This window comes from Diachasma alloeum, unplaced genomic scaffold (assembly GCF_001412515.2).
Source record: "Diachasma alloeum isolate Michigan unplaced genomic scaffold, Dall2.0 Dall_scaffold_01261, whole genome shotgun sequence".
Taxonomy (NCBI): domain Eukaryota; kingdom Metazoa; phylum Arthropoda; class Insecta; order Hymenoptera; family Braconidae; genus Diachasma; species Diachasma alloeum.
The window spans coordinates 57171-73643 of record NW_021681370.1 but is presented as its reverse complement, the minus strand read 5'-3'; the positions used below and the strand labels follow the sequence as shown (position 1 = coordinate 73643).

General features: G+C 50.1%; 1 protein-coding gene across 1 annotated transcript; it reads left to right on the top strand.

Moving 5' to 3' along the window:
• Window positions 1-5421: 5421 nt before the first annotated feature.
• On the top strand, window positions 5422-9076 carry LOC107046272 (serine/arginine repetitive matrix protein 1-like). Its single transcript, XM_015268861.1, has 2 exons — window positions 5422-6183; window positions 6380-9076. Exons 1-2 carry the CDS (start codon window positions 5422-5424, stop codon window positions 9074-9076), a joined length of 3459 nt encoding a protein of 1152 aa, XP_015124347.1.
• The last annotated feature ends 7397 nt before the right edge of the window (window positions 9077-16473 follow it).

The window sequence follows — 16473 nt, the reverse complement described above, 5'->3', positions numbered from 1 at the left end:
CAAGAAGAGCGGAAAGAGGGACAAGAAGGAGACAGACCCGGCGGAGGCACAGTCACGTGATCCCCTCCAGGGGACTGACCCTTCGGTCGCCTCTGGTTCAACTACGAACCCCCTTTCGGACCCTGACGCCATAACGTCTGCTCCAGACGCAGAGGTTCCTGATACCCGAGGAGGCGAGACCCTAGTGGAAGAAAAGGCCCACAGAGAAGCGGAGGAATCGCTCCACGAGCATCAGGGGACCCAGACGGATCCCGCACAAACCCACCTAAAGGTCCCAGCCCCGAGGAAAACCCGTGCGAGACGCACCCCCAAGGTCGTGGTAGAAGACGTCAGTGATAAGGGATCATTGAGCATCGGCTCCCATGTCTACACATATGCCACCGATAGTGACGCTTCCTCGAGAAGCAGCGTGAGCACGCGTCGAAAAGTAATCGTCGCCGACGCGGTGATACACCAGGACGCCGAAGATGGAACTCGGGGTGGAGGTCAAACCCCTCCCCAGGGAGCGGCATCCTCAGTTAACGTTGGGACTAGAGGAGGCAACGCTAGGACGTCACCAGAGGCGCCAGCTCCCGGAGGAGACGCTGAAAGGCAGCCCGGACGCCGTCCAACATCCAACGTGCACCCCAGAGAAGCATTGAACCTGGACGACTATGCACGTGACCCCAGAGTTCTGCAGTACATCACGAACCTGCCAGAGAATGGAGATCGCAAGGCAGATAGTAGAGAGTAACGCTACCAGTAACCCCAGCCGAGTCAGGACGCTCCTACTCAAGTGCTCCCGAGGAATCCTCGCCGAGAGCACCGGGGGGACGGGCCTGACCCGCAACGAGAAGAGCTAGACGATTGTCTCCTGGATGAGGAGATTCTCCAGGGAAATGGCAAACCACTTTCAGCCGCAGCCACGTTTAATGCGATGCGCAAGTGGGACCTGAGCTTCAAAGGGCTCAAAGGCGAAGACGTTGAGGATTTCATCAATCGGATTGAGGAGGGACTCAACATGCTCCCCATCTTGGAGCAGAACTTGATTAATGGGCTGCCGTTCTGCTTCGCGGGACCAGCGCTCATCTGGTACCGTGGGAAATTCAAGTACTTCAGGACTTGGCCGATGGTACGCCAGTCCTTACGTATCCGCTTCGCCAGCCCCAACTACCAGATTGTCCTGCGTCGAGAGATCTCCGAGCGCACTCAGGGAGAGCACGAGAGCATCGGAGAATACTTTGGCTGCATGAGCGGCCTCTTCTCTCGGACGGAGCCTATGTGGTCTGCGTGGGAACAGATTCAGAATGCCCACGAGAACATGCTGCCTCGGTACAGCAGCGTGATTCCCCTATATGAGGGAATGACTATAGCCCAGCTCGAGATGGCGGCCCTACGTCACGAGAGGTTACTGGAAGGAGCCAGTCGCAGACGACCTCCACCGAGACCCGAGGAGTCGATGTGCCCTAGCTACGCCTACAAGAGCAAGTCGACGGGACGGGACAGAAAAACGTTCCCGAGTCGGAGAGTCAGCTTCAGGACCCTCAACCTCTACGATGACGGGGACGAGGCTGAAGAGGACCCCAGGGACGACTTCCAGCCAGGGGGCAGCCCTTCCGACGCAGAGGAAGGCCTGGCCGCAGCTAGAGCCTTCCGCCCGAGGTCAAATACTCGAGGCACAGGTTCAGGAGCTTCCTCTCGGGGATCTCGTTCATATGATCGCCCCCGAGGATCAGCTCCACGAGTGGTGAGGGAAAGGGTTGAACCAGTTCCTGTTAGAGCAGTACGAGCGGAACCCCACCAAGAGCTGCCAACTGAGGCCATCGAACAGCTGGAGGAGGAAGAAGAGGCAGAAGACCCCCTGTACGGATTACAGGTAGGGGAGCTCTTCTGCTGGAACTGCAAGAAGAATGGACATCGTCATCGAGCCTGTCCAGAGCCGAGGAGAATTTTCTGCTACAAATGTGGGTTCTCCGGCTCCACCTCGAAGACATGTCCACACTGCATCGCGGGAAACGCCCAGGGAAACCTGTCCCACCGGTCAGAGTTTCCCCCGGGCAAAGAAAACCGGTGTCAAAGCCAGTGACGGCCAAGCGCGCTCACTGCGCCCTTTGTGAAATCGAGAGTCGAAGGCCTATGAGTGAAAGTTTTCTAGAGGACTCAGTGCCTGCACCCTTTGTGCCCTCCTCGACAGAGGACGAGCTATCGGAGATGCAGGACATATCGCAGCTTGGAACTAACTCGGAGGATTTGATAGCCCCAGAGACTGTCAACCCCGAGGACGAGCCTGATATCCTCTTAGGAGCTACGAAGGACATGAATGCTATCTCTTTCTACGTGGATATTGAGATATGTGGAGAGACAGTACGGGCTCTGATCGACTCAGGAGCAACGTCGACGTTCGTGGGGGCCAGAGTCATCGAAATACTCCGCGAGGCGAGAGTACCTCTCGAAAAGGTACCCCCTCGTCGAATAATTTTCGGTGCAAAACAAACAAAATACGTCGACAGGATTGCCCATTTTAAAGGAAGGTTGAACAGCCTGGAAAAGGAATGTTCTGCGTACTTACTTCCATCATTGACGGAGGATTTAGTGCTTGGCATGAACTTCCTAGGTCGTGCGCACATCGTAGTAGATTTCTTCGGAGAGCGCTGGTGGTACCGAGAGCACCCCGAAGAGACCTACACATTCGCACCAATCATCAATAACAGCCGAATCATCATGTGCANACATCACATTGACTTCGGAGAGAGTGCACCCATAAGGCAAAAGCCTTATCATGTGACACCAAAACTCCGTGACGCAATGTGGAAGGAGGTGGACACCATGTTGGAAGCAGGGATCATCGAACCATCGAAAAGCGACTGGTCCAGCCCTGTTGTTATGGTGAAGAAGCCAAATGGGAAGTATCGCTTCTGCATCGACTTCAGGAAGGTGAATGCGGTCACAAAGCGAGATGCTTACCCCATCCCCAACATGACTGGCATCCTAGATGAGCTGAGGCAAGCTCATTACATCACCACCCTCGATCTGAGCCAAGCATATTTTCAAATTGAGCTCGACGAGGCATCAAGGGAGATTACCGCCTTCGTAGTACCAGGTCGTGGGCTGTTCCAGTTTAAGCGCATGCCCTATGGCCTCACGAATGCGCCTGCAACATTCCAACGACTATTGGATAAGATTGTTGGTATTTCTCTACACCCCAGTGTGTACGTATACCTGGATGACATTATCATCATCTCCAGGACCTTTGACGAGCACCTGAGAATGCTTGAGGAGGTCCTACGGAGACTGAAGGATGCACAACTCGTAATCAACCGGGAGAAAAGCGAGTTTTGTTGCTCCCAGGTGAAGTATCTTGGATTTCTGGTAAACAGTGCGGGATTGCAGATCGATCCCGAGNAAAAGGAATATTCTGCGTACTTACTTCCATCATTGACGAAGGATTTAGTGCTTGGCATGAACTTCCTAGGTCGTGCGCAATCGTAGTAGATTTCTTCGGAGAGCGCTGGTGGTACCGAGAGCACCCCGAAGAGACCTACGCATTCGCACCAATCATCAATAACAGCCGAATCATCATGTGCAGTGGATTGAGAGTGTTGGAGGACAATGAGACTCAACGTCTTCAGGATCTCCTGGATAGGACGATCCCTCCACCATCCACTGGCACCTTTGGAGTCACTCCCCTCACTTCACATCACATTGACGTCGGAGAGAGTGCACCCATAAGGCAAAAGCCTTATCACGTGACACCAAAACTCCGTGATGCAATGTGGAAGGAGGTGGACACCATGTTGGAAGCAGGGATCATCGAACCATCGAAAAGCGACTGGTCCAGCCCTGTTGTTATGGTGAAGAAGCCAAATGGGAAGTATCGCTTCTGCATCGACTTCAGGAAGGTGAATGCGGTCACAAAGCGAGATGCTTACCCCATCCCCAACATGACTGGCATCCTAGATGAGCTGAGGCAAGCTCATTACATCACCACCCTCGATCTGAGCCAAGCATATTTTCAAATTGAGCTCGACGAGTCATCAAGGGAGATTACCGCTTTCGTAGTACCAGGTCGTGGGCTGTTCCAGTTTAAGCGCATGCCCTATGGCCTCACGAATGCGCCTGCAACATTCCAGCGACTATTGGATAAGATTGTTGGTATTTCTCTACACCCCAGTGTGTACGTATACCTGGATGACATTATCATCATCTCCAGGACCTTTGACGAGCACCTGAGAATGCTTGAGGAGGTCCTACGGAGACTGAAGGATGCACAACTCGTAATCAACCGGGAGAAAAGCGAGTTTTGTTGCTCCCAGGTGAAGTATCTTGGATTTCTGGTGAACAGTGCGGGATTGCAGATCGATCCCGAAAAGGTCGAAGCGGTCTTGCAATACCCTGCACCCCAGAATCTCAAGCAATTGCGCCGTTTTCTAGGGATGGCTTCTTGGTACCGTCGTTTCATCCCAGATTTTGCAACTATCGCTGAACCTCTGACGAGATTAACGAAGAAAAGCCAAGCCTGGGAATGGATGGAGGAGCAGGCCAGAGCTCTGGATACTTTGAAGAGACATCTCACCTCATCCCCGACGCTCGCCTGCCCAGACTTCTCCCAGCCATTCTCCCTCCAAACAGATGCAAGCAGCGTAGGTATAGGGGCAGTGCTCACCCAGGAGATTGATGGGGAAGAGCGTGTCATAGCCTACGCTAGTTGTGCTCTAACAGAGGCTGAGAAAAATTATACGGTAACAGAACAGGAATGTTTGGCTGTGATTTGGGCCATCGGGAAGTTCCGCTGTTACTTGGAAGGCTACTCATTCACGGTAATCACCGACCATAGTAGTCTCCGATGGCTACACAACCTGAGGAATCCAACTGGTCGTCTCGCCAGATGGGCGCTGGGCCTGCTGGAGTACGACTACCAGATCATCCATAGGAAAGGAGCTTTACACCACGTCCCAGATGCTCTATCAAGAGCACCAGAGGGCTCAATTGCCCCTGATGAGGAGACGATACAACGGATGCAAGAGACAACTGATAAATGGTACACTCGTCGGTTTCGAGATGTTCAACATGCTCCCGATAGGTTCCCCGATTGGAAAATCGAGGGAGAGCTGCTGTACACCCACCGACCGAGAGTATTTATATCAGCAGAGTTGGAAGACGTGGATGCCTGGAAGCTAGTGCTCCCAAAAGTGCTCCCAAAAGAGCTCCGAACTATTGCAGTTCGTGAGGCTCATGATGCACCTCAGGCTGGCCATCTTGGAGTTGACAAGACATATTGTCGTGTCTCCCTCAAGTACTATTGGCCCACCATGCTCAAAGACATCGTGACCTTCATAGCACACTGCGACACTTGCCAACGCTGCAAGGTGGAGCAGAGAGCTCCTGCAGGGTTGATGGGACGTGGGTCATCCTGAACCCTGGACGACCATCGCCGCAGACGTCATGGGCCCAATTACCCCTAGTAAATCTGGATCAAAATATATTCTCGTGATCCAGGATCTTTTCACCAAGTGGATAGAGGTTTTTCCGCTACGAAGTGCAACGGGAAGAAAGATCAGGGAAGTCATCGAACGAGATGTGATCACCAGATGGGGAACACCACGCTTTTTCTACTCAGACAACGGCCTGGAGTTCGTAAATAAGGACATAAAGGCCCTAGCGAAGGAAACAGGAATGACCCTACAGAATACTCCACCCTATCACCCCCAGGGTAATCCAGTGGAAAGGGTCAACAGAGTGCTGAAGATGATGCTGAGAGCCTTCACGGATGATGATCAGCGCGAGTGGGATCGTCATCTCCACGAGTTTCGCTTCGCTTACAACACCGCAGTTCATAGCCCTCTAAAAGCATCTCCGGCTTTCGCAAATTTTGGGAGAGAACCTCAAATTTCAGCATCACTGAGACGAGAGTTAGAGGGAGAAATAGCGCCCATCCCATGCGACCCCCAGGAATGGGTTGAGTGCATGAAGAGATTGGAGACGCTACGAAAAGTCTTTAAACATGTCCTGAGGGAAGCCCAGGACAGGCAGGCCCACTACTACAACCTACGACATCGAAGAAGAGAATTCGAAATTGGAGAGTTAGGGCTCCGAAGGACGCACACTCTTTCCAATGCAGCCAAGAGGTTCTCAGCAGCTTTCGCAAGGCCCTTCGATGGCCCGTATGTGATCGAGAAAAAATTGTCGAGCACGCGATATGAGCTGGTAGATCTGGGTGGACGGAAAAAGGGAGTTTCGTCGATTCAAGACTTGAAACCCTATACTCCCCCTCTGGAGCAAGATTAGAACCATCCAAAGAAACCCCTACACCTTCTTCCTCTAACCTACCTCTTCTTCACCCCCAATATTTAAGCATAACTCGTTCATCATTTTCTTTAAGTTATTTTGGAATTGATTGTAGGGTGATAAGAGGCTGCCTAGGGAGGCGCCGAAGGAGAAAAAGAAGAAGAGAGGGGTCAAGGACAAGAGAAAGGACACCGGGGAAGTAGGAGTGAAGACCCAGCCAACCCTGTTGGAGGATCCCAGGCGGGTTCCCGAGCACCCGCCAAGTCAACTCCTCGAGGAAGACCCTGAACCCCAAGTAGTCCTGGTTGTTCAAGAAGATCCGACAGAGAAGTCAGCACTCTTGAACACCGAGAAAACTCAGGAGGCCCCCCACAAAATCATTCCCACTCCCCTCGAGGGAATGGAGACTGACGCCCCAACATCTGATTCCCTGAATGACCTGGGGAAGTATTCAGGTGAGCAGAACAAGCCTAGCTCCCTGATGACACTTCCAACCACTCCAGTGGCCCCAGGGACCCCAAAAGGAAATGAGAGTAGCTCACAAGGGCAAAATCAACTTCTGGAGGGGGAAAGTGGGAAAGTCCCAGCAAACGGACAACAGTCTAGCCCCATGGAGATCCAGGAAGAGGATAGAGAGATAGCTGCAGGTAAGCAGGTCACACCTAGCCCCCTGTCAGCCCCATCTATAATCCCAGGTGAGCGGAGTGAAGCCAGCTCCCTGGACAACTCTAACCCTGAGCAAACGGGTGAGAAGGAATTGACATCTGGTGAGTCAACACCATCGAGCTCCCAGTACTCCTCCGCGGAGACCGTCCAGGATACCATTCCCAGTGACCCTCAACCCCGAGACCAAGCCACAAGTTCCCCACGTCCAAGGGGCCGACACATCAAAGCGTCCAGAAGGTCTCCATCGAAGCAGCCCCGGGAGCTGGATTCCTCGGTGTGGCGCAAGTTGGAGCCCTACAAGGACTCCCTGTGGAGGCTTGACAGGAAGCTACCAGGACTCATTCGGGCTCTGAAAGGCACCTTGCGCCTGGCTACCGGCAGGATTAGAGTGCCTCAATTTCTGGAGCCTAGCACCAGTGGCGGCTCAAGCAGCAGTAGCTCGAGCTCCAGCAGCAGTAGCAGCAGTGAAGACAGCCCCTCCGACAACTCCACTACATCACGCTCACCGAGGCGGGACCGGGAGAACTCAACAGACTCCCGGGGGGAGAAGTTGGAGTGTGAGCATCGTGCTAGCGCCCAGATAGCGGAAGCCCAGCCCATTAAAGAGGGAGAAGAGACCCCAACGACAGAAGTCGCCTCATCTCAACCGGCTCCGCGCCTCCGAGATGTTCACCGACCGAAACAGCCAGAAGGACGCCCAGAAATCCAGGTCTCAATCCCTCTTAACCGCCTACACACAATGACGTTGAGTGAGTTCAAGCCCCCGAACTCCTCGACCCCAGAGGTCGACTCAAACTCCGATCTCCTCCTGATGGACGTGACGGAGGACGACCGACAGCTGGAGGTACTCACCGGAGCGTCGAGTAGTGGAGGGGCACTCCCGAAGCCAGTAGCACCCCCAGCTTATCAAAACCCGGGACCCGCAGCGTCTACGGGAGCCATCAGGAAACCCAGGACCTTGGTGGACTCCACGACCGCCACGACAGGGTCCTCAGCTGAGAGGGCCGCCCCCGGGGTAGTACCGCCTCTCTGGCCCTCACCTAACCATCCGCTTTCCACCTCCTGGGCCGATCAAGTGGAAGAGGAGATGAGGTGGCGAGAGGTTCGAGCGACACGCCGGAGGGAGAGTCAGGCGACCCGACCAGATCGCCCTCACCCCCTATACCTTCTATACTCCTCACCCCTAGATGACTGGGACAACGAGGAGACACCCAGCATCGAAGCCCCAGGGAAGAGGAAGAGACCCACAAGGAGGGGAGGCAGGCAGAAGCGGATCGAGGCAGCCATCGCACGCCAAGCCGCAGCCGCCGCAGCCTCAGCGGCCGGTGCATCAACTGGGCAGAGTGCTCCTACCCTACAGGCAGCACCCCCACAGGTAGCACCCCCTCAGGTAATGCAACCACCCCCAAAAGTCCCAGCAGGACCTCCACCACCCATGCCTGAACCTCAGTGGGACATGCATTGTGCAGCCCTGAGTAAAGGAAGAGGCAGGGGAAGGCTGCGGTACCGACACATGGCACACACCAACCGCAGTCCCTCGCCCCTCAGAGGCGAGTGGAGAATAGTCCCTGCTCTCCAATCCAAGGACCCTCAGCGTACCTCACGGAGGGCGAAACCCGAGAGACCTCGCCAGGAACCCTCTCAGGCTCGTCGATCCCCACGTCGACGATCCCCCGAGAGACCGACCCAGAGAACTCGGCCAACATCTCCACGACCTCGACGAGATCCTTCGCCAAGGCGAAGGCATTCCCCGTCGAGGCGACCTTCCCCCAGGCAAAGACGCTCCTCTGATCACTCAACTGAGTCAGAGCAGAAGCGCTCACCAAACCCCTCCGCCGAGGCTATGCTGAGCCTCGTGAAAGCCCTCACTCAGCAGCTGACAGAGAGCTACATGAGGGAGGACCGACCATCCAGCTCACCAAGGAGACGACGTTCACCCCCCGGAGGTGCCCGTGACGATGAGCCTCGAAGGCGACGCTCGAGGGAAGATCACTACTCCCCCGATCGACCAGAGAGAGGTGATGACCACCACGGGGACCGGCGAGGTCACGAGCACCGTCGTCATGAGGATGACCATCGTCAACGCCAAGACTCATCACGTCGGTCTCCGCCGCGACGAGGACATGAGTCCTCGAGAAGGCACTAGGTGCCCATAGGCAGTGGCGGCCAAGGGGCAGACTCCCCCCCATCCGTAAGTCCAACAACTCCGAAAGGAGCCCCTCAACTGAGTAGTGGCCCCAAAACCCTCACCTCTCCGATTGAGTCGCAGCGGACCCCGACCGCTCCTCAATCAGCGGGACCCCAACTCACAAGCATCATCTTCAAGTCCAGAGGGCTTTTCCCCGGAACGGAATAAGCCCAAACCCCAAGGCGTCAAAGCCCCATGGACTGTACTAGCTGTGATAGAGTTCCAGTCCTCGAAGAAACCACGACTGATGCCTCAGGCTTCCAGATGGACTGTGACTCTCCACCTGACGTAGTCATAAGCACCATAGAGTATTCAATAAGAATTAGGATAGGGTAAACTGTACCTCCCTGAGAGAGGAGAATAAAAGGAGCTCCGTATTTTCCAAGGAAGATTAGCGTGTAGCCTACATTTTCTTTCGACCCCAGGTTTAGGGGCGTGGGTTCGGTTTCTCTTTTATTCCCAGCACACTTCTCTCTTCTCTTCCACTCCATCAGACGTTCGCACGGCTAGTGGAGCCTAGACCAACAGAGGGACCTTCACCTCAACACCAGATGCACGGACAACAACGGATAGGGAACGAGAAGGAGGGAGGCCTGTGACGGAATTTTCGAGAATTCCGCCACCTGTATATAACTTAGTCGTAGAATTAAGTAAATCATAAGAGTGAGTAGGTAAGTGTGAATTTATTTTGATCTTTTCGAAGAGAGAGAGTCGCGATTCCCTTAACCCCCAAAGTTCGCACCCCTACCGAAGGGCGATGCAACACCCCTTTTAGCTCCAGCTCGTAAAAACCAGTCTCCAAGAACATCAGGAAGGGCCTCGCGGGGAAAACAACGTTCGATTTCTAAAAATAATCAAATTCACGTGTCGATACACATTAAAAACGAGTAAAAAGTAAAATCTCCGGTTCAAGTCATATTAAAGTTTTGTTCTCTTTTAGTTTCAGTTATCTTTCTGGTTTATTTTGGATTTCAGGGGATTGATTTTCGGTTTTATGGTTAAGGGAAAATTTACAATAATTGTATTTTCCTAGTTATGTTTTTGTATTTTGAAATCTCGCGAATCCTGAGAGGGACGACGATCCACCGCGGTTCAGAGCCGATACACCGAGCTTCCCGGTGAGATCTCGCTGATCTCGTCGAGTGCGGCTGCTGATCACAGAGGTTGAGGTGAAATACTCACGCTCCCTGGCGAAGGCACTTCGTGGAGTCGCTGGAATCACCAGTGCAGCTGGAAGGCCATGTGGATGAACATAGCCCACTCGTCTGCATGGATCGCCATGGGCTATTCTCTCTTTAGATGTATTCACGGTGACTCCAGGATGACTCCCGGGAGAGTGACAGCAGCGAAAAGTGCACTCACTCAGGGGTGAAGTGCATTCGCGAGGAGAAAAGGCGAACAACTGCCTTAATTCCCCCTTTCCGAACCTCCAGATAACTATCGTTCAGCCACTATGGATAAAAACCCCTTGGGTTAATTCATAAAAGATATAATTAACGGCGGAATGCCTAAAATAAGTCTAAAACCCATTTGAATCAAAATCCCCGCGTGCTCAGTTACATGAGCCCGCCCCAGCGGCAGTTAGACGGCGTGCCAGTCGCGCCACCCAGCTGAGAACCTCCGCCGGTTAGACGCAGTTTACGAGAGAGTTGGACCCGAGCAACCACTGCGACAACATCCCCGAGAACATCTGCAACGATTGGGAGAGTTGGTGGAGACCATCGCCGAGGGCCCACACGAGAACATGGTAAGTACATTTTTGTTCACCATGTGCACTCTCTCCCGAGGAGAGAAGTGCATCTATTCCCAGTGTGCCCAGTGATAACCTCCGGGAAAAGTGCACCGGCGGTTACCAGAGTGACGCCGAGATGCATTCCCAACCACCAAAACTCCTCCGGGCGAGTGGATAAATGCACCTCTGAGTGCATAAAACCCTCGTTCGGCTCTCCAGACCTCTCCCGAGTGATAAAACCCCAGTGAAACCCAAGAGATAGTGAAAATGGACAGTGAGACCCCAATAAAAGGCCGCACATGGCCCATGCCCTGCCATGACGCCATTGTGCCCTCTCCATTCACCAGGAGGTCCGGTGAACAATTAATGCACCTTCGGAGTGCATAATTAGTTCACTAGGACCCTCGAGAACGTATGGGGAATGTCCAGTGCCAATCCTAGTGGGAAAAAGTGGATAAAACAGGCCTATAAGTGCACACATGCGCCTCACGTGCCGTGGGTGACGCCGTAGTGCACATGGCGGTTTTTCCTCTTTCCAGAGCGAATTGAAGCCTCAAATGAGTGCTCTTCTAGCTCAGTAAAGTTCCCCCAAGGTTTCAATTGATTAATTTAAGATTTCTTGGAAGACGAGACCCCGAAAATCACGACATTGAAGCGCGCGAGCCCCAGGAATTTCCCTGTGACGCTACGACGCCCTTGATGGAGGACGGACTCGAATATGGGGCAAAATGGCACTCTTAAGTGACATTTGCATACTTGAGTCCCTCGCCCATTCATTGTCATTTATTGGTCTGAGGAGATTCGCCGAGATCATCGCATCGGAATTGATATAGCCGTCGGATCCTCCAGCACTCCAGTTTCTAGACGATGCGGAGAGATCGTTGGCTTGGACTTTTCGGACCTCCCATTCCCTTCGCGATAACCTCTCTCTCAAGGTCAATTCACGTACTCTCACTCTCGGGAATTTAATTAAATTTAATTCTGTTGAATTTAATTGAAATTAATTTATTTTATTTATGAAGAATAGAAATTCTATTTGAGTTGGAATATTATTGAGAAATTGAATAAAACACGGAGTAAATTTAAAGTAATTATCTCATCCCCTATTCAATCAATTTTCTGATTCTTCCTTTTGATTTTTCTGTATCTTTTGGTAAATTCGCGACATCCTTCCTAAGACCGAGCGACCGATCCTACCCCGCTCTCCGAATACCTCCGAGCTAGTCGAGCTAATTCCGCAACCTCTCCCTCGATCTCCCCAATTATGGCTAAGTTTTCGTATGGTTCTCTTTAATGCGGTTTGTGGACACCGCTGGAACAAAAGTCAGCTGGCGCCCGACAGCATTTTCCTCGTTTTCCCGTTTATCTCATTTATTCGGTTTTCGAGGATTTTCGTGGGGACATCGAGGAGCAGAGGCCGAAGGTGACAACACTCCGGCTGTTTTGAGTTTCGCATCGAGTTATGGATAAGTCTACGGTTTATATTTCAAGTTTTGAGTTTCACGTTGGTTAGTGCCGTCACATAGTGATACATATAATAGGAGAACCTCTATGTCAGATATATAATGATTCTTTAGAGTCAGGATATGTTCCTATTAACTGGAAGCACTCAGAAATTCGACCGATACAGAAAATAAAAAAATACAACAAAAGCAAAAGAATTTAGACCCATTAACATGTTGCCTCAGTATGAAAAAATATTAGAAAAAATAGTTGCCAAACAGCTGATGTATTGTTTGGAAAAAAATGATATATTAATAAAGGAACAATATGGTTTCAGGGAAAATAAGTCATGTGAAAAAGCAGTACAAAATGTAATTTCGAATTGGAAAAGATATATAGATCAGGGAAAAATTGTTGGGGCAATTTTCATAGATTTAAAAAGAGGCTTTGAGACTGTAGATAGAGAGATTTTGCTACGGAAAATGAGAAATTATGGTATAGACGAGAAAGTCTGGAAATGGTTCAAATCATATCTATCTGAGCGTACACAGAGTGTTCACTACAGATCTGGGATGTCGAAAAAGATTATGGTGAAATATGGAGTTCCGCAGGGATCAGTTTTAGGTCCATTGCTATTTTTAATTTATGTTAATGATATCCTAAACTATAAAGGGAAGAATTGTGAAATAAGACTTTTTGCAGATGGTATGGTTTTATATGTATGTGGTGAAAGCTCACAAATTATAGAAAACAAACTAAATGAAGGACTTCATACAATGGAGGAATATTTTGGAAAAAGCAAACTAAAAATTAATGTAACAAAAACAAAGTTTATGGTTTTTAGTCACATGAGGCAAAAGTTAGGTAATAAAGTTACAGTGAAGTGTAGAAATGGTTCTGAACTCGAACGCGTGTCGGTAATTAAATATTAAGGGATAATTATCGACTGTAAGTTGACTTTCAAACCCTATCAGGAGTATTTGGTAAGAAAAGTAGGAAAGAAGATAGGAGTATTGAATAGAATAGGCGGGTATATCAGTATGATGGCAAGAAATATTGTTTATAAAAGTATCATTGCTCCCCACTTCGAATACTGCAGCACGCTAATTTACCAGATGAATGATAGCAGCGTAAAAGCGCTGCAAAAATTGCAGAACCGAGCAATGAGAAGTATTTTGCATTGCGAGAAGCGGGTGCGAGTCAGTGATATGCTGGAAGCACTAGGGTTCTTATCTGTTGAGCAAAGGGTGAAATTAAATCTTCTGAAATATGTGCATAAAATGGTAACGAATAAGGAAATAGAAGGTACGATTAGTGTGAATGAAAATTGTATGATAATGCGTGGTAGTAAAAATGTGAATGTGGAAAAGGCAAAAACCAGCTATGGACAAAATGACGTATTGTACAAAGGCCTGAAAATGTATAATGAATTACCGGAGAGAGTGAGGATGCTGGACAAAGATGCTCTCTCTCTCTCTCTCTCTCTCCCTCTCTCTGTCTCTCTCTCTCTCTCTCTCTCTCTGTCTCTCTCTCGCTCTCTCTCTCTCTCTCTCTCTCTCTGTCTCTCTCTCTCGCTCTCTCTCTCTCTCTCTCTCTCTCTGTCTCTCTCTCTCGCTCTCTCTCTCTCTCTCTCTCTCTCTGTCTCTCTCTCTCGCTCTCTCTCTCTCTCTCTCTCTCTCTGTCTCTCTCTCTCTCTCTCTGCATGCTTCATACCGCTGGCAATATCCTCGAAGGTATATTCCATCAAAGGATAGAAACAGCCGTCAAACCCCTATTGGCGGAAAATCAGTATGAGTTCCGGAAGGATCGATGTAAGCTGGATGCCCGCAACCTCGTCGTTGACACTGCCCAGAATGCAATTTCGGGGAAAAGGTGGTCACTGGCACGAAGAAGTATTTTGCTTGGTAGCAACTATAGACATTAAGAATGCTTTCAATTCGGCCAGGTGGGACCGTATCATGGAGGCTTTTGTGGAGTTCAACGTACCGATATAATTACGGAGTTTGGTCGGCAGCTATTTTACAGGTAGGGGTTCTCAAGTATAATACAGTGGTTGGTCCTGAAGAGTACAAAATTACCGGAAGTGTACCTCAAAGCTCGGTATTGGGTCCGCTGCTGTGGAACATGATGTATGACGAGCTCCTGAAGCTGGGATTACTGCGCGAAACCAAACTCGTGGCTTTTGCAGATGACATGGCTGTAATCATCGTGGGGAAATATCTGGTGGAGACTACATTTCCGACATGACGTTCGAGACAATCCGGCATTGGATGGACGCAGTTGGTCTGAAACTGGCGGAGACAGAGCTCGTGCTGATCACCAGCAGAAATAAAATCAAAACAATAACGCTGCAGGTCGGGTCCTGCGAAAATATTTCTCAGACGTTCATCCGATACCTGGCGGTGATCATCGATGCCCCACTCAATTTCAAGCAGCAAACCGAGCACGTGGGTGCTTAGGCAGATGCGTGTCTGGAGTAAGATGCATCTTATCGCGCCTCATGCCGAATATCGGAAGTCCTGAAGAAAGAAGACGAGCGTTGCTGTCATCGGTGGTCAAGTTAGTGCTCACCTACGGCATTTCCATCTGAGCTTATACACTGCAGGTGCAAGAATCATGGCGAAAGTTTGCAGCAGTCTATCGACTGAGTGTTCGCCGAGTTACGAGCGCATACCATACGGTATCCGAGGAAGCAGTATGCGTCATTGCCGGAATGCTACCGATAGAAATTCTGGCCGAGGAACGAAGATCTCTGTATCGACGGAAAATTTCGGAAACGCTACGCACATTCGAACTTAGCGCAGAAGAGCGGTGAAAGAGCATACAACGATGGCAGATAGAGTGAGACACCTCTACCAAAGGGAGATGGACTCATCGTCTGATACCACAAGGGACGGTTTGGTTAAGCCGAAATCATGGAGAAGTCAATTATTACTTGTCATAAATGCTTTCATGACACGCGTGCTTCCGGGCGTATCTCCATAAATACTGCCATGAAAATTCCCGATTTGCCCCGTCTGCACAGGAGTGAACGAAGACGCCGAGCATGTATTTTGTACATGCCCCCATTTCAGCGAGATCCGTGATACTTCGGAGTCTGACTTGGGAAGCGACGTCGAACCTGGAAACCAGGTGGAAGTAATTCTATTATCAGGCAGGCAGCCTGGGAATCAAAGGGCAACTTCGCGGCAGAAGTCATGAAGGAGCTCAGGAGAGAGAAATACGAGGGGAACGCTGCAGTATAGGTAAGAAACCTACTGGAACCTCCGTTTGATTAATTGGCAGATTCGCGGTTTTATTTCGCGGGTTTATTAATTTAATTCGCGGTTTGATTAGCGGGTCAATTAATTTGATTCGCATTTTTTTCGGTCAAATGAGGCTCTATTGGCGACTTGTCAATCCACCCCCCCCCCCACTAGGGAGTGGTTGAAAGGGTTGATTTCCTAATTTGCGGTGTCATTCGCGTCTCGGGGTTTGACATTTGACATTTTCCAGACATGTCTGAACTTGAGTTTTCCGGTACTTTCTCGTTTGCCGCCCCCTTCGTGTGAAATTGTTATTGATAACGATATGAATATATAAATATTTATTTTAACAAGAAGAGTTCAGAAGGGGAGGGTGTATGTATATATGCAAACAATTTTCGCCTGAACTTAAGATTATCAGTCCTTTGATGGTTACCGCTCATAGAAAGAAACGTTATTAATACTAATGTAAAAAAATTATTTATTGAAAAAAGATAGGTTTAAGAGTGAGGGATTTATGTATATAAACGAAAAAATTCCCGCACACATCATCAGTTCATCTTGTCGCTCTCCATGAAGGACAGCTTCAAACGACGGGAATTGAAGGAACGTTTAGACCTCCTGAAAAACATTCAAGAAGTGAAATAAGTTATACAGTACCGAAGTGACATCAAAATACTCTGCTCCGATCTGCAGAAGACTCGAATTTAAGCTTAATTATCATACCCACGTGAAAAAAAAATCATTATGGATTTCAACAAAATCAACATTGTGGCGCAAATGAAAAATGTTCCTCTTATCAAACTGGCGGATCTGGAAGCTGGAGCATTTGATATCATCACTGCAGCTGGCAAGGAGGAGACAAAGTATGGGGTTGGTGTTATTCTTCATCTCTCAGATACTCACAATTTTCGTGACTAATCGACTGGCCAAGT